We start from the raw sequence: 15683 nt of genomic DNA, 5'->3' as shown, positions 1-15683 counted from the left end.
TCAGTGGTAATATGGAAGCGTTCCTATTGGTCAGAGTTAGAGGAGCTCAGCTTAGCCTGACAGTTAGCCGGCTCCTGACCAGGTTAGTTTGCCAGTTTAAGTTGCCGGGGTAACTGAGTTTGAACTTTTTTAAGTTTGATTTAAGAAACCGAATCTACCAAAAATAAGCCTGACTAACCGAAATAAGCCTGGCTTATACTCTAATCTTGGTTTATGGAACAGCCCCCAGGTCAATATCCAGTATGTGTATCCAGGTCAACATTTGAACTGGATCAAAACCTTTCATAAAAGTTGTCCTAATACCAAAATGCGTTTTTGTCTTAGAACAACTTTGAACTTTTTTTTTATCCACTTCAAATGTTCACTACTGTATATAATCTGAAAAAAAATGTTTAATTAGGCCTATACTTTGCACCACACTAAACTTTATAATTACCAGTGAAAGAAAGAACAGTAACCTTTCAGCTTTCAAATGCATTCTCCTATCCACTTTAATTTGCTGGGTATAATTAATCCATCTGCAGCCTGACTTCCTGAGGACTGTGCACACTGGTGCTATCAATACTATATCCCACAATGCAATGCTCTTCTCAATTTTTTTTGGACGGGACATTTCTTGCACAAAAAGGTTTATGAAGTCATGAGGCTTGACAACAATATAACATACCACTGTTTCAATCGTTTATTGTTGCGTAATATGCATTGATTCACGTGCTAAATGGAAAGCAGTATACAGTATGTAGCCTACTGCTCAGAACGCAGTACGGTAGCTTAGTACTACATTTTAAACACAGCAATTGTGTTGTTTGTGGTCAATTAATTTATAATGTGAGCTGCTATATTAGTAGGTGATTATTTAATATCACAATGCAGTATTTTTGCTTTTAATTTTAAGACGAAATCGTGAGACTCTTATTTTGCCAATGTAAAAGTCTTCACACAGGAAGTGGTCGGATCGTTCCGGAAAAGCCTCCTAACACGTGCTTTGGCCTTTTCCCTCTTCATCTAACAATGGCCAGCCGCAAAGAATCAGCTGCTTCAGGCTCCAGTGCACTGGATTCCCCGGTGAAACAGATCCAGATCGATGGGCTGGTGAGTGATATTATGTTGAAGTGTGTTGTGTTCAGCTGTAGGTTGGTAGGGAGCTCAGTCTTCGCCGTTCACTCTCAGGAAGCGCGCTGAAAACATACCCTAGAAATACTGGATTTTTGTCTTATTAGTTTTGTGGACATGTACCATGGTAATACCAGGACTTTGAACATGCTACTCTTGAACATGCTATATATGTACACATATATATGTGTATATATATATGTATGTATACATGCATACAAACATACACATGTGTATGTGTCTCTTATAGCCTACTCTTTAAGGCTGCATTTAATTATTCTAAAATACAATAAAAAGTAATATAAGTAATATTATTAGTAATATTGTGGGATTTTTTTTCTATTTGAATATGTTTGAATTCAGTTCATTTAGTTCATTTTATTCCAGTGATTAAAAGCTTATTATCAATGTTGAAAACAGTTGTGCTGCTTTATATTTTTTTGTGGAAACTGTCATACGTTTTCAGGATTATCTGATGAATTGAGAGCTTCAAAAGAAGTTTGTAATGTTTTATAAATGTATTCACTGTTACTTTTGATCAATTTAATGCATCCTTGCTGAATAAAAGCATCTGTCTTGCTGACCCCGAACATTTAAATGGTAGTGTACTCTAGTTTTATATGATAATACATGCGCACTTTTTTTTTGATTTCTGATTTTTTTTTTGTAGTACCATTGTAGTTTAATGATATTGTGATGTGAAGTTGAAGATATTCTTGGAAGGACTTTTATTTATTTTTATTTTTAAGGGATAGTTCACTCAGAAATGAAAATGGTCATTTACTCACCCTCATACTGTTCCAAACCTGTATGAATTCCTCTATTCTGCTGAACATAAAATAAGATATTTTGCGGAATATTGATAAGATTCAAGATTTTTATTCGTCACATACACAATTATACAGAGTATAACCAGCAGTGAAATGCAAGTCAGGTCCGCTCCAAGGACAGTGCAATTGTATAGAATACAAATATTAAGAAAAAGAAAAGTAGAAAAAGTAAAAGAATAAAATAAAAGATAAAAAATATAAATGTGCAGGTCAGTATGTTGTTGACTTAAATAGTAATATAAGAGGAATGTGCAAAAAAGTTGTACAGGGTATTTAAATAGCAGCAATATGAGGTAGAAAAAAATCTGAATAGCTTATTGATATGGTGATATTTACATGGAGTCAAGTGATGTTATGACACAGAGTTAGAGTTTAGGAGCCTGATGGCCTGGGGGAAGAAGCTCCTCCTAAGTCTCTCAGTTTTTGCCATCAGGCTACGGAAGCGCTTACCAGATGGAAGCAAAGTGAATAGTCGGTTACCAGGGTGATTTGAGTCCTTGATGATTTTGACAGCTCTATTTTTGCAGCGTTTGAGGTAGATGTCCTGCAGAGAGGGGAGAGCAGACCCTGAGATGCGCTCAGCTAAGCGCACAACTCTCTGTAGTGCTTTGCAGTCCTGATTGGAGCTGTTTCCATACCACACTGAGATGCACTGAGTCAATACACTTTCTATGGTCGCTGAATAGAAAGTTTTCAGGATTGCTGGTGAGACCCTGAATTTCCTCAGCTGTCGCAGATGGTACAGTCTTTGCCTGGCTTTCTTAACCTGTGTTTGGATGTGTGTAGTCCAAGTCAGGTTCTCGGAGATGTTTACACCGAGGTACTTGAAGCTACTCACCCTCTCCACAGGGGTCCCACTGATCATAAGAGGAGTGTAGGGCCGCTGCTGTCTCTTCCTAAAGTCCATGATCAGCTCTTTAGTTTTCCCCACATTCAGAGAGAGACGGTTGTCCTGGCACCATGATGTGAGTCTCTCTACCTCATCCAAGTAAGCGGTCTCATCGTTGTTGGAGATGAGGCCCAGAACCACAGTATCATCAGCGAATTTGATAATAGATGTGGAGCTGTGAGAGGACACGCAGTCATGCGTGTAGAGAGAGTAGAGCAGGGGACTCAGGACACAGCCCTGTGGGGCTCCTATGTTCAGAGTGATGGAGTTTGAGGTGAACTGGCCAACTTTCACCACTTGAGGTCTGCCGGTGAGGAAGTCTTGAATCCAGTCACAGAGTGAGGAGTTTAGGCCGAGGTCTGTGAGGTTAGATGCTAGCTTGATGGGGACTATAGTGTTGAAAGCTGAGCTATAGTCAATGAATAGCAGCCTTGCATAATTCCCATTGTTGCTGTCCATGTGTGTGAGTGAAGAGTGGAGGATGTGAGAGATGGCATCGTCCGTGGATCTGTTTGGGTCCAAAGTATCAGGTATGGAGGAGCAAATGTGGCTCTTTACAAGTCTTTCAAAAACCTTCATGACTATAGATGTGAGGGCAACTGGGCGATAGTCATTCAGGCAAGAGGGTTTATTGTTCTTGGGGATAAGGTTGGGATAACCAACCACTTTCAGTTTCCTTTTGATTTCCAAGGTATTCCGAATTTTTTGTTTTGTTTCATATGCCTGTCAGTGGCTACCAGCAACTGTTTGGTTACCAACATTCTGCAAAATATTGAAAATTAATATGGTCTGAGACCAGCACAGTACTTCATTTATTGATTAAAAGCTCATATTGTCCATCTGGCTGAAATATGAATATGATCAGCTCAAGTGTTTTTGTGCACAGTGTATGACTTCTGAATGCTAAACAAACTTTCGTCAGAATTGCTGTTCATTTCTTTAAGTCTAAAAATTTTTCACAGTGGAAAAGTTGCTTATTGCACTTTTACAGCTTTTCATTCTCTTTAGTTGCAGTGGCTGTTTTCTCATTTTTTATTTCTGTAGGGCCGCAACTGCTGGCCTCATTTTTCGCTTTGCTTTAGGTGCCGTACATTATTTTCCTGGAATTGTTTTTCGAAATCATTCTACACCATTAGCCTGCATTCCCTTAACAGACCAGTGATTCCCGTTAGATAAAGGCTGAAGTTTGTAGTTTGGCATTTGGTTTAAACCCTCCAATTATCATCACCGTAATGCTTGTGGACGGTCTGCTGTTTATCTCCTGGTGTGCAGTAGAACTGAAGTGTTTGCTTAATTAAAGAGGTTGTCTGAGTTTGAGGTTGATGCAGGGCTGATGTGTTGAGAGCTGCATTATATATCACTGCCAAAAGAGGGCGAAGTTGTCTCAAGAAAGAACGCATCCTGTCATTATCTGGTGCAGTTTCTGCATTTTGGACGTAGATTGACCTTGATAGGACAGTCGCTTGCATCTTGCCATTATTTTCATCCATCCTATGTTTCAATACCTGTCGTAGTATTTTCTTCTGTGGGCACAAAAGGTGATATTAGGCAGATGGTCAAAGCTGCACTTTTGTATATAATGATGACTGGATGACTGGCTCCCTCAAAAAGCTGCATATTTGAAATCTTTTATTTCAGATGTTCTTAAACCATAACAAGCTTTGTAAGAGGAACACACTGAAACGCGTGATTCAAATAGCTAATTTACAATCATATTTCTCTCAACTGGAGTTCTCAAATCTCATTTGCACTTGTTAAATTAAAAACAGTGACTTCAGATGCATTATTGATTCCTTGTGCTATTGGTTCTTGCTTGTCACATTGTTTGAAGTTTAAAAACTGCAGATGAGATTGATCTGTATCAGTGAATTTTTATGACAATTTAAAATTTAGGTGAAGTTTTTCGTTAATATTTGTGCTAAGAATTGTGGTCATTCTATCTTTATCCCAGTTTTATCTAAATTGCACTGTGCTGGCATAACATTACATTTTTGGAACAATATTTTTCTATTTTTATTCTGTTAATAACTTCTGTTTTTAATAACTTCTATTTTTATTCTATTAATCCAAAAAGAATGAATTCAGGAGGAGGAGGAGAGGAAAAAGGTTAGTTTCTTTAGTTAAAATTAGCAAGAAAATTACAGTTCCAGTAATAATTAGTTATGGTTATCGTTTTTTTTTTTTCGTTTTTTTTTCCCAGACCTTAACATTTCACATTATCTAATAAATTTACACACATTTTTAGTTAAAAAAAATAATTTAAAGGAAAAAATTTTTTTTTAGTTTAAATGTTTTTCTTTAGTTAAAATTAAGAAGTTACAGTAATTTGTTGAGGTTATCTGTATAGTATTTATTTAAAAAATATATTTTATTAGGTCATTATCTAACATTTCACATTATCTAAGCCACTTCACTTATTAAAAGTGAACTATTAGGGCTTATTTCGAGCTTTTGAGTGCTGCTTTCTCCTCCAGCATTGCAAATCTGAAGTACGAGCTCATTTGTACGCGTGGCGTGAAACTGTTCAATTACGACGTTGTCAAAGGCTGTTCATTTTGAGAGGCGGTTCGGCATGCAGTTGTTAGAGATCTTGTTTCGTCATTGTTTTATGAAGATGGATCATAGGCCTCGTCGTAGCAGAACGACAGTCATCAGGCTATGGCTGCGCGTCCTTGCTCAGTTAACTGACAGGGACAGACGTTAACATCAACGTGATCCGTGGGGAACGTGTTAGTGCGTTTACCTGATTGCCTCGGGCATGCGGATTGCATCACCCCTCAGCTGAGGCAAGTTTGAAAGCAAGAAAGCCCACGAACACTCGCAATGCACCGCAGAGAGAATGCTAGTCATTGCAAAACTAAAGCGCCTATCAAAAATAGAACTGGTAAGCGTGCAATTCTCCCGAGTTCAGGGATCATTAGATGGAGTGTTGAGGCTGTGTTGTGCTGCTTTGATGGGGATGTGTAGTCTGCGCCACCGCCGCTGGAACGCATGCCGCATGCCCTCATTAAGTATTCTGTTACTGTCACCCAGCTGATGGAGGAGGAGAACGGGGGGTGTGGAGCGCCACTTTGAATCTGTGTTAAAAAGCCAGCCCCCTGAGTTCCCTCGCCCCCTCCGGCCCGCGCTGACGGCTCGTCTGACGGATGGGGTTCAGGGAAAGTCAGCGGCGGATCTGAGCTGATTGTGGCATCGCTGTTGCTCTCTGATGATTGTTATAAGATGCTTTTACATAAAGCGGTCTAGAGCTTTTAGAATGTGTTCAAATGTAAAAACTAGCTCCGCCTCAAACGACTTTCCTTTCAGCTGATGTCATCAAGGCCCACAGGCTAATGGTTAATGTTTACTAATAGCTGTTTTGCCTTTGATTTAGGCTTCATTTAGAGAACAGAAAACCCACTTTTTCCTAGTTCTATTAATATTAACAGATTTAACTTGACTTTTTATGACATAACTGTTAGCAAGACTAATATATTTACTTTTTTTTTTTTTTTTTTTTTTTTATATCTTAAGTAGGCTAAAATCATTAATGATATTGCGATGGAAATTCTGTATTTAAGCAAGTTAGAGATATTCAGAAATGCGCTATTTAGTTCATTTTTAATTTGTAATTTGTTTTTATTTTATTTAAATAAACTTTTAATGGAAATTGTATGTTAAAATAATCTGAAGATATAATCGAGATATTTAGGAGCTTTTGCATTAGCTGTAATAGAACAGTTCATTTTAAAGACAGTATTTGTTATTTATTGATATTTAATTATTTTGTTTATTTTTATATTAATATTTGTATTTAAAATAATCCTATTAATGCAAATTGAATAGTTAAATATATAAATTATAGATATTTGAGAACATTAGCATAACTTTGTGGCAATTATTTAGTGTTTAGTAATTTTTTTTATTTGTCTTTTTGTAAGAAAAAAAAATTAAATTTGTCATTAATTAATCCTCACAAGAAGGTGCACCATTCAGTTTAGTTTCATGCTGAAGAGCCTCTGAGAGGTTATGTACATCATATTCTCTCTTGTAAAATGTAAATGAGTGTAAATGTCAACATTTGTGTCTAAACGTCTGTAGTCTGTCACGCAGAACATGAGCGCCTTGTTGCATCAACACAGAATTAAGACTTTTATCCTCAAATATATGATTTATTTTTTCTAATATAATTGTTTATTTTTAACTCAACTGCCTAATAATGGGAAGCTGTTTTTGTACTGCTGCCAAACTTAATTTAATGGAAAATAAAGAACAAATATTTTGATTTGTCCAAGTTGCATAAAAAAAGTCTAATTAGATGGATGCATTTAATTAGATATAAATTATAATTTACTTTACAATATACTATACTAATATTGTCTGAAATTCAGTTTGTCTATTTGTCTACCTTTCTGTCTATCTATCTACCTACCTATCTACCTACCTATCTACCTACCTACCTATCTACCTACCCATTTACCCATTTACCCATTTACCCATCTACCCACCTATCTACCTACCTACCCATCTACCCATCTACCCACCTATCTACCTACCTACCCATTTACCCATCTACCCACCTATCTACCTACCTACCCATTTACCCATCTACCCACCTATCTACCTACCTACCCATTTACCCATTTACCCATCTACCCATCTACCCATCTACCCACCTACCCACCTATCTACCTACCTACCCATTTACCCATTTACCCATTTACCCATCTACCCATCTACCCACCTATCTACCTACCTACCCATTTACCCATCTACCCACCTATCTACCTACCTACCCATTTACCCATCTACCCACCTACCTATCTACCTACCCATTTACCCATTTACCCATTTAACAATCTACCCACCTATCTACCTACCTACCTACCCATTTACCCATTTACCCATCTACCTACCTATCTACCTACCTACCTATCTACCTACCAAACACACACACACACACACACTTGGACTCTATTTGTGGTTGCATATATGCAAACTCATTCTCTGCCAGCAGGAGGCACTTTTAGAGCGCGGAGAAATAGTGGTTTCCCCAATAACGCTGTACACAAATTAGATCCTCCGCTCACAAACGCTACTTTATCAGACATTACATGCAAGATGAAATGAAAATGACATCCAAAATTTTCTGTAGACAGTCGGTTTCCTTCAGAAATACAGTGGTAAAAAGACACCCACACCGTGTTTTGATTTTGAAACGTGCGGTGCTCGTTTATTCAACGTAGTCAAAGCTTTTTGAAAAAATCTATTTGTTGTGGTCAGTTTTGATATTGTGGCGGGCGCCAAATAAATCAATGTATGGAAATTATATATAAATATAATTATAAACTGAATTTATTCTGTATGGTTTTGGTACAGCAGGGGGGAAAAACAAAACATAAAACTGTAAATTACTGTTTATTTAAAGCAAAGGCAATTTATTATTAAAAAAACTATTTTGTTTAGTTTTATATTATAAATATAAACAATATAAGCATACTACATTAGCTTATGTTCTAAACTATCCCTTTTACATTACTTTAAGTTTACAGTTAACAACAGAGCCCAAACTTAAATTGAACTACTATTTATTTTTAAATATAATAACCAACACTTAACTTAAAAAAATATGCAAAAATGTAAATTGCACAATGCAGTTCGAATTAACTTCTAAATTATAATTTCTATTTGTTGTTGAAATATATTTATTTACACATTGGCTGTCATGTCTTGTTTCATAACATATTTTTTTAAAGCATATTAAATAATTAAGATGTCACTAACAGGTAAAGTAAAATATAAGTATATAGTCTAATATTTCACATTTTCTTTTAAGACTTAATTTCTGTAGTGAGCTAATGAGCTGTGGGCAATGATGACCTGACTGAGGTAAATGAAATGCTACGTGAAATTGTTTACAAGCTGTTTTATTGACATCTTTCCGAGGTTGAAACACTGAGTGATCACGAGGCATGTCATGTTCATTCATGTTTATTTTGCATTAAAACTAGTAGTGGTGAAGAGGAAGAGATAGTCACGCTCCACACTGCCGTTTATACAGCCATCTGCCTAAAAATAGCATTTATTGCTTGAATTTCCTGAAAAACGGACATAATTTGAAAGATGATACTTTATTTCTTGTCAAAAGTAACAATTTATAAAACTAGAAGTTTCCTACGAAGTTCCATTCGTGCAGCGGTTAAAACAATGCTGTGTTTGTTTGCTACACCGATGCCGAACCGATGAACCCGTACCAAACTTTTCAGTACAAAATGAATGAATTTTTTTTCCCTTTAGAAATAGAAGCCAGTCTGTTCTTAACCGTAAACTGAATAAAAAAGGCAGTATTGACAACAAAGATTGTTGAATTGCAAGAAACAAACACCACTGAAACTACATCAGCGAGGAGTGGAACATGTTTAGTCGTTTAATCAGCCGTTAATTGCTTGGAATCAAATGAGCGATGATTCAAACCCTAAGATTGGAACAACGGGAAATTGGATGCTGCTGTTTCCTGTTCTTTTATGCGTAACAACTGCTCGGGCAATTAGTGGCATTCGTATTCCCCCACATCTCGCCGTGCTTCTGTTTGTGTAGCGCCGTCGTCTTTGCCGCTGGCTTTGGGTTGTTTTGCCGCGGCGCCGCCAACTGTATTGCCCAACCAAGCACAGCTCAATTCATTTGAGGAAGCAGGTGTGTGACTTCCCTCCTGAATGATTTAGGGGAACGGGCTTTTTCACAATTCTTCCAGCACGGCGCCTCGACTCGAAATGATCAGATTGGCAGGACTCCTCTCAGAGAGTTTTGACTTTACCGCTTTTTTTTTTTCCTGCTGACCTTAAAGCCTGTTACAAACCCTCAAAGAGGCAACAATAAGCTTTGGAAAACAACATATAGAGCCTCTGGCTCATGTGGAAATGAGGTGCCATGGACGCCCACCATATGTCTGACCACCATCTGTGTGGAGTTTTTAAAGCCAGACAAAGGTTGTAACTTTGTTTACTGGGAGTCCATCCATAATTAATTCAACACGCCACCGTGAAATGCTTCATATATCTTTACAGCTGGGATGTGGCGAGCTCTGTCAGGTCATTTGGGCTTGACATGTTACTCGCACCCAGAGAATTGTGTGTAATATTGCCTCTAGCACACTGTTTTATGAATGTTGTGGTAAATGATGGTAGATTTGTTCCATGTGGCTCCAGGCTACAGGAGGGGTCCGATGGGAATCGGAAGGTTGTTTAATGATTCCGATTCCACTTAATGATTTCGGTGCCGTTGCGATTCCTTTAATGACTCTTAATGCAAAAAATAATTGATCTAAACTATATTACTCCTTGTTACGCCGCCCTCTTTAATGCTCTTTTCTGATTGGTCAGTTGCAGTGTTTTGCGGTCATAGTTTTGTATAATGGCCGCTTAGCTGCTCTGCATATGGATGTATTTTGTGATTGACTGTAAATAATCTTAAATAATATATAACACTACCATTCAAACACTTGTGGTCAAGATTTGAATGTTTTTAACAAGTCTGCATTTATTTATTATTTGTTTTGTATTTGAATAAGTATTAAAATGTAGTTTATTCCTGTGATGCAAAGCTGTATTTTCAGCATCATTACTCCAGTCTTCAGCGTCACATGATCCTTCAGAAATCATTTTAATATACTGATTTGCTGCTCAAGAAACATTTATTATTATCGATGTAATATATTATCGATGTCATGATGCTTCATATTTTTGTAAATTTTTTCAGGATTCTATTCAAAAGTTGAAATTAAATATTTTGTGACATAAACACATTTACTGTCACTTTTGAACAATTTAGTGCATTCTTGATGAATAATTTTTAATGTCTTTAAAAAAAATAAAATCTCATTTTATAAAAAACTGACCCCAGCCTTTTGAAAATATCAAACTTTTATAAATCTAATTTTATATTTTGAAATTAAAAATATACTTTTAATGTATTTTTTTTGCTGTGATTAGAGTAATAAGCAATATTTAATGCTTAACAGATCATTCTATTATTGGAAGATGAGAATTTTCATAATATTTGAATATTTGAATCAATTGCCTCTTATATTAAACATTCTATAGCTATAGCCTAGTATTTATTTATTAAAGTTATTTTAAATGTATATATTCTGAGGTTCTAATTTTTTTTCTTTGTCATGTTGGTTTTATTATTTTGTCTGCACAGTACAGCCAAACTAATTTCACTATTATAAAGTTAAGTCGTGACGTATTGTCAAGTATGGTGACCCATACTCGAAATTGGTGCTCTGCGTTTAACTCATCCAAGTGCACACACACAGCAGTGAGTAGTGAACAAATGCACACACACACACACACACACACACCGTGAACACACACCCGGAGCAGTGGGCAGCCATTTATGCTGCGGCGCCCGGGGAGCAGTTGGGGGTTCGGTGCCTTGCTCAAGGGCACCTCAGTCGTGGTATTGAGGGTGGAGAGAGCGCTGGACATTCACTCCCCCCACCTACAATCCCTGCCGGCCCGGGACTCGAACCCGCAACCTTTCGATTACGAGTCCGACTCTCTAACCATTAGGCCACGACTTCCCCAGACAAAGCCTTTTAAAAGTAACAAAATATAAAAAAGAATGGTGGATATTTAGGCCAAAGTGGGTGAAGATACAAATCTTTGTCAGTATTTTATATTTGTTATTAAAAAATAAGAACAAAGATACAGATAATATACAAATAAAATAAACAGTGCTTTATTTTCAGGGACAATAGGCATATTTAGCAGAAGCATTCAAGAAATTGATTGAACAAATATAACAATGAAAATCTATATAGATTGATTCCTAAAGCAACTGTTTTTTTTTTTCACTCGAGTAGCGAGTTTTTTTTCTTTTCTCTTGTGCGTTTTGTTTTTAACATTTTAAAGAATAAAAATTATCTATCTGTCGATTCTGTCATTGTGTTTTATATTTATACCATCATTTACTCACTCAAAATTAGTTTTAAACCTGAATGAGTTTCTTTCTTCTGCTGAACATAAATGCAATTTTGAAGAACGTGGAAAACCACGTTTCCTACTATCAAAGTCAATGTGGACCAGCAACTGTTTGGTTACCCACGTTCTTCAAAATATCATCTTTTGTGTTCAGCACTAGAAATAAATTAATACAGGTTTGGGACAACGTGAGCGAGTAAATAATGAAATAAATGTTTGGGTGAACTACCCCTTTAATGACAGTCGGCTGCATGTTTAGTTCTGTCGCTTTAAGTTTAGGTCAAGACCTGCAGGCATCTAATATACAGGCATGCATCCGTTTGTCTCGGCTGTTTACTTTCATGTTAGACCTAACCAACTGAGTCTGTATGTAAACCTTGTGTGTTTTGATGGTATTAGTTCAAAAGATAACTTAATTGAGTAATCAGGCGCTGTTAGACAGGCGTTTTAGTGAGAGCGCTTCAAATGTACGGGCTCAGAAAAAAGCACACTGCAGAATGAATAGCTTAACTGGCAAGGCTTTAAAACACGCAAATAATGTACTTTTGTGATTGCGAATAAGTGCAGTGTTTCGTGAGTGTATCTCTACCGCTGAGTTGTGTGAATGTATGTGGCACTGTACAGCATATAGAGACGGAGGCGCCAGAAAAAAGCTTTCTTCAAAAGCAGACCTTTTTATCGTCCATGATCAAAAATCGTCATATCGAACACCCCTACTTCCGCCTCGTCTGCGCAGCATCCATACGCTCTAAATGCATCCCCTACTTCGATAATCCGTATGAAATTACAGCTGTACTGAATCTGATGCAATTTAGTTCCCCATCAGATATTGACGATATGAAATGCTGTGTCCCTTCTGAGAAAAACGAACGTATCCCGTCAGGCCTTGGGCAGAGTGAACTGGCTCTCTCAATGGGTTGAAGAAGAGTTCTTGCTTCTGTAGGACTTAGCAGAAGAAAGAACCCCAGTGGATTGGTATTCAGAGAAGCTGTGCAGACGGCGTAATTAGACAGTGAGTGTATTTGTTCTTCCATTAACCCCAGGTCTTTCTCCATCTTTTTCTGCTCTGAGTGGTCGCAAAGCACCATGTTAAGATGGAGGAGCAATCTTCCATTTAGCTCTCCAACTTGCATAAAAGCGACATGCTCTTCACATTCATGGCTGTTTTGAACACCGACAGATTGATATTGTTCATCTCTGCCAATCTTGAAATTGAAGCTTGCACATATTAATATTCTCCTGAGAGCCGTCTAAAGCAGGGGTTTTCAAATTGTGGGTCGCACAAAGTCACTTGGCTGCCGATAAATGTGCGTTTCAATGACACACAGTTCAGTCTAGGCCTGCACGATATACCAACATTATTTACGAATTGTGATATTGCTCAGTGCGATTTTCGAATCGCAAAGGCTGCGATTTAAAACATGAGTTGCGTGTTTTGAAGCGCGGGCGTGCACAAGTTGCAATAACAGAGAGGGTCTCAGAGCGACGGTTCATTAGTAAAGGCTCAGTCCGCATTATTGATGAGAAGAAACTCGCTCACTTCACTGCGCTGTGTTCTGCATGAGACTGCATAAACCGGAAAAAAACGGTTTCAGGTATGTTCATTCAGTTGTATCCTCTGTTTGAACTTGGCACGGTCTATCTTTCCAAGAGACGTTTTAATTCCTTCATATGCATATGGCGGGTACCTGCCCATAAGGAAACAGTCTTAAAAACATTTCACATCTATACGGGCTGAGCAGGGTACAAACGCAGATTTAATTCTAACATTTTAATATTTCCACGCTAGCATAACACTATTTACAAAATGTCCTATTCCTTGCCATATCATCACTATGAAGAGAAAAAAATGTGCCAAAGTTCAAAATTTTTTTTGAAGATATAGCTGAACATTTATTTAACGATTGCTAAAGTACATTTCTGGCTGAAGTAAATGTCATCTCTGATTTTAGTGTTTTATTTAAAATGAGACGCATCTTTTCATTATTTTTTACAATTATTTTAATCTTCAAACTGTTTTAGATAGGCTAGTTCCACTACGCTTATTGCGTTGCAAAAAAAATAAAATAAGTGATGGGTTGTTCTCCGCTCTGCCCCACACACACGGAAGGATCATGAATGCATTTTCTGCGCTGAACCCCGCGATGAGTTTAACAACACTCGCAGCGCGGATTACAGTATAGCTGCACCGATGTGAGCATGTTTCAGCTATGGACATATTTCATAGACTCATTAACATCTGTAAATGAATAAATTAAAATATAATTATTAGTTGGAAAATTTTACAGTTGTACTATAAAATAAAATGGTTATTTTTCATAATTTCCACCATATTAAACTTTTAATTAAGAATAAGCTTACATTTCAATTAAAAAATATATATATTTTTTTTATCTTAAATATTTTGGTGGGTCTCGAAATGGATTATACTTGTCTAGGTGGGTCGTGGAATGGAAAAGTTTGGGAACCCCTGGTCTAAAGCACATGGGCAAACATAAGCCTTGAATTAACATCTGTCTTGGGTCATCCGATAACCAGTCGTCGACACCAAGCTTCGTTGCAATTTCTTTCTAGGAATTAAATGCTTTCTCTGAGTCTTTAAAGTCTCTCTGCGAACGATTGTACAGGTGCGGATATATTTGTGGCAGCTCAGCTATTCAGCACAGTGTATTTATGTTGCTAGTGACTTGGAGATGTTGTTCCCCTACCTGACCTTTGTTGAATGAGAAACGAACCGGGGAAAAAAAATTGCGTGTCAAAGAAGGTGGAGCTCCAGAACACACCCACCGATTGCGTGTTCACCACAGACCAATGGTAGCTCAAAGGTGTCCCCAGAAAGTTTGCTTTGGTGAGCTGTATCGAACTGCCAAAACGAACTTGGTTTCGGCCTGATTTTGTTCGAAATGATGTCATATCAGTTCGTTCTTCGATTTCGTTTGAAGTATATCGGGGCCTTTACTCACCCTCAGGCCATCCCAGATGTAGAGGAGTTTGTTTCTTCATGGGAACAGATTTGGGGAAATTGCTCACCAATGGATCCTCTGTAGTGAATGGGTGCCGTCAGAATGAGAGTCCAAACAGCTGATAGAAACATCACAATAATCCACAAGTAATCCACACCACTCCAGTCCATCGGCTAATGTCTTGCTAAATGAAAAGCTACATGTTTGTAGTAAACAAATCCATTAAGACATTTTTAACTTAAAACCATTGCTTCTGACTAAAATACTCTTTCCATAATTTGTTTTCTCTAAAAACGTAGTCTCATCTGAATCAGGAGAGAAATATGGAGAGCTCAAGCTCCGTTTACAAGCAAAAACAAATATATTGGTGGATTTTGATATGAGAGGACAACAAGAGATTGACTTTTTCACTGGAGCAAGCTTTATGGTTTGTGGACTCATATTTTGGCCAGAAAATAAGGTTTAGATTTAAAATGCTTTAATGATGGATTAATTCTTACAAACACACAGCTTTTTACTTCAAGACATTATCTGATGGACTGGAGTGGTGTGGATTATAGTGATGTTTTTATCAGCTGTTTGGACTCTTATTCTGACGGCACCCATTCACTGCAGAAGATCCAATTTTAACTTTTCATTTTTGTCAGAATTCTCCACTTCTGCAGCACCTACACCAAACTTTATAGCTTTATTCCTATCTGTATTCTGATCATTTTTACAGAAGTTTGTTCATGTATAATTTGCCTGATTTATGACATTTTATTCCTAAAAACATGGTGAAAATGTATGTTTTCTCTGGATGTTGACAGTGTTTTTTGATTTATGGATTGACAAAGACATCCAATATATCTTATGTAAAAACATTTAACTCCAATGTCAACAAATTTTGAACCTGGCTTCATCCAATGTTCAGATTGCTGCAAAT

General features: G+C 37.2%; 1 protein-coding gene across 1 annotated transcript in view; it reads left to right on the top strand.

The window, feature by feature from the left end:
• Positions 1–575: 575 nt before the first annotated feature.
• Positions 576–15683, top strand: part of LOC306887659 (eukaryotic translation initiation factor 3 subunit H-A) — a 60347-nt gene continuing 45239 nt past the window's right edge. Inside the window, exon 1 of the mRNA XM_079445593.1 lies at positions 576–1092. Within this exon, the coding sequence (XP_079301719.1) occupies positions 1012–1092 (81 nt within the window). The 5' untranslated portion in view covers positions 576–1011. The remainder of the gene's footprint in view (positions 1093–15683) is intronic.

This window comes from Barbus barbus (assembly GCF_936440315.1).
Source record: "Barbus barbus genome assembly, chromosome: 21".
NCBI lineage: Eukaryota > Metazoa > Chordata > Actinopteri > Cypriniformes > Cyprinidae > Barbus > Barbus barbus.
The sequence above is the reverse complement of the archived record's forward strand: the minus strand, read 5'-3'. Positions and strand labels throughout refer to the sequence as shown.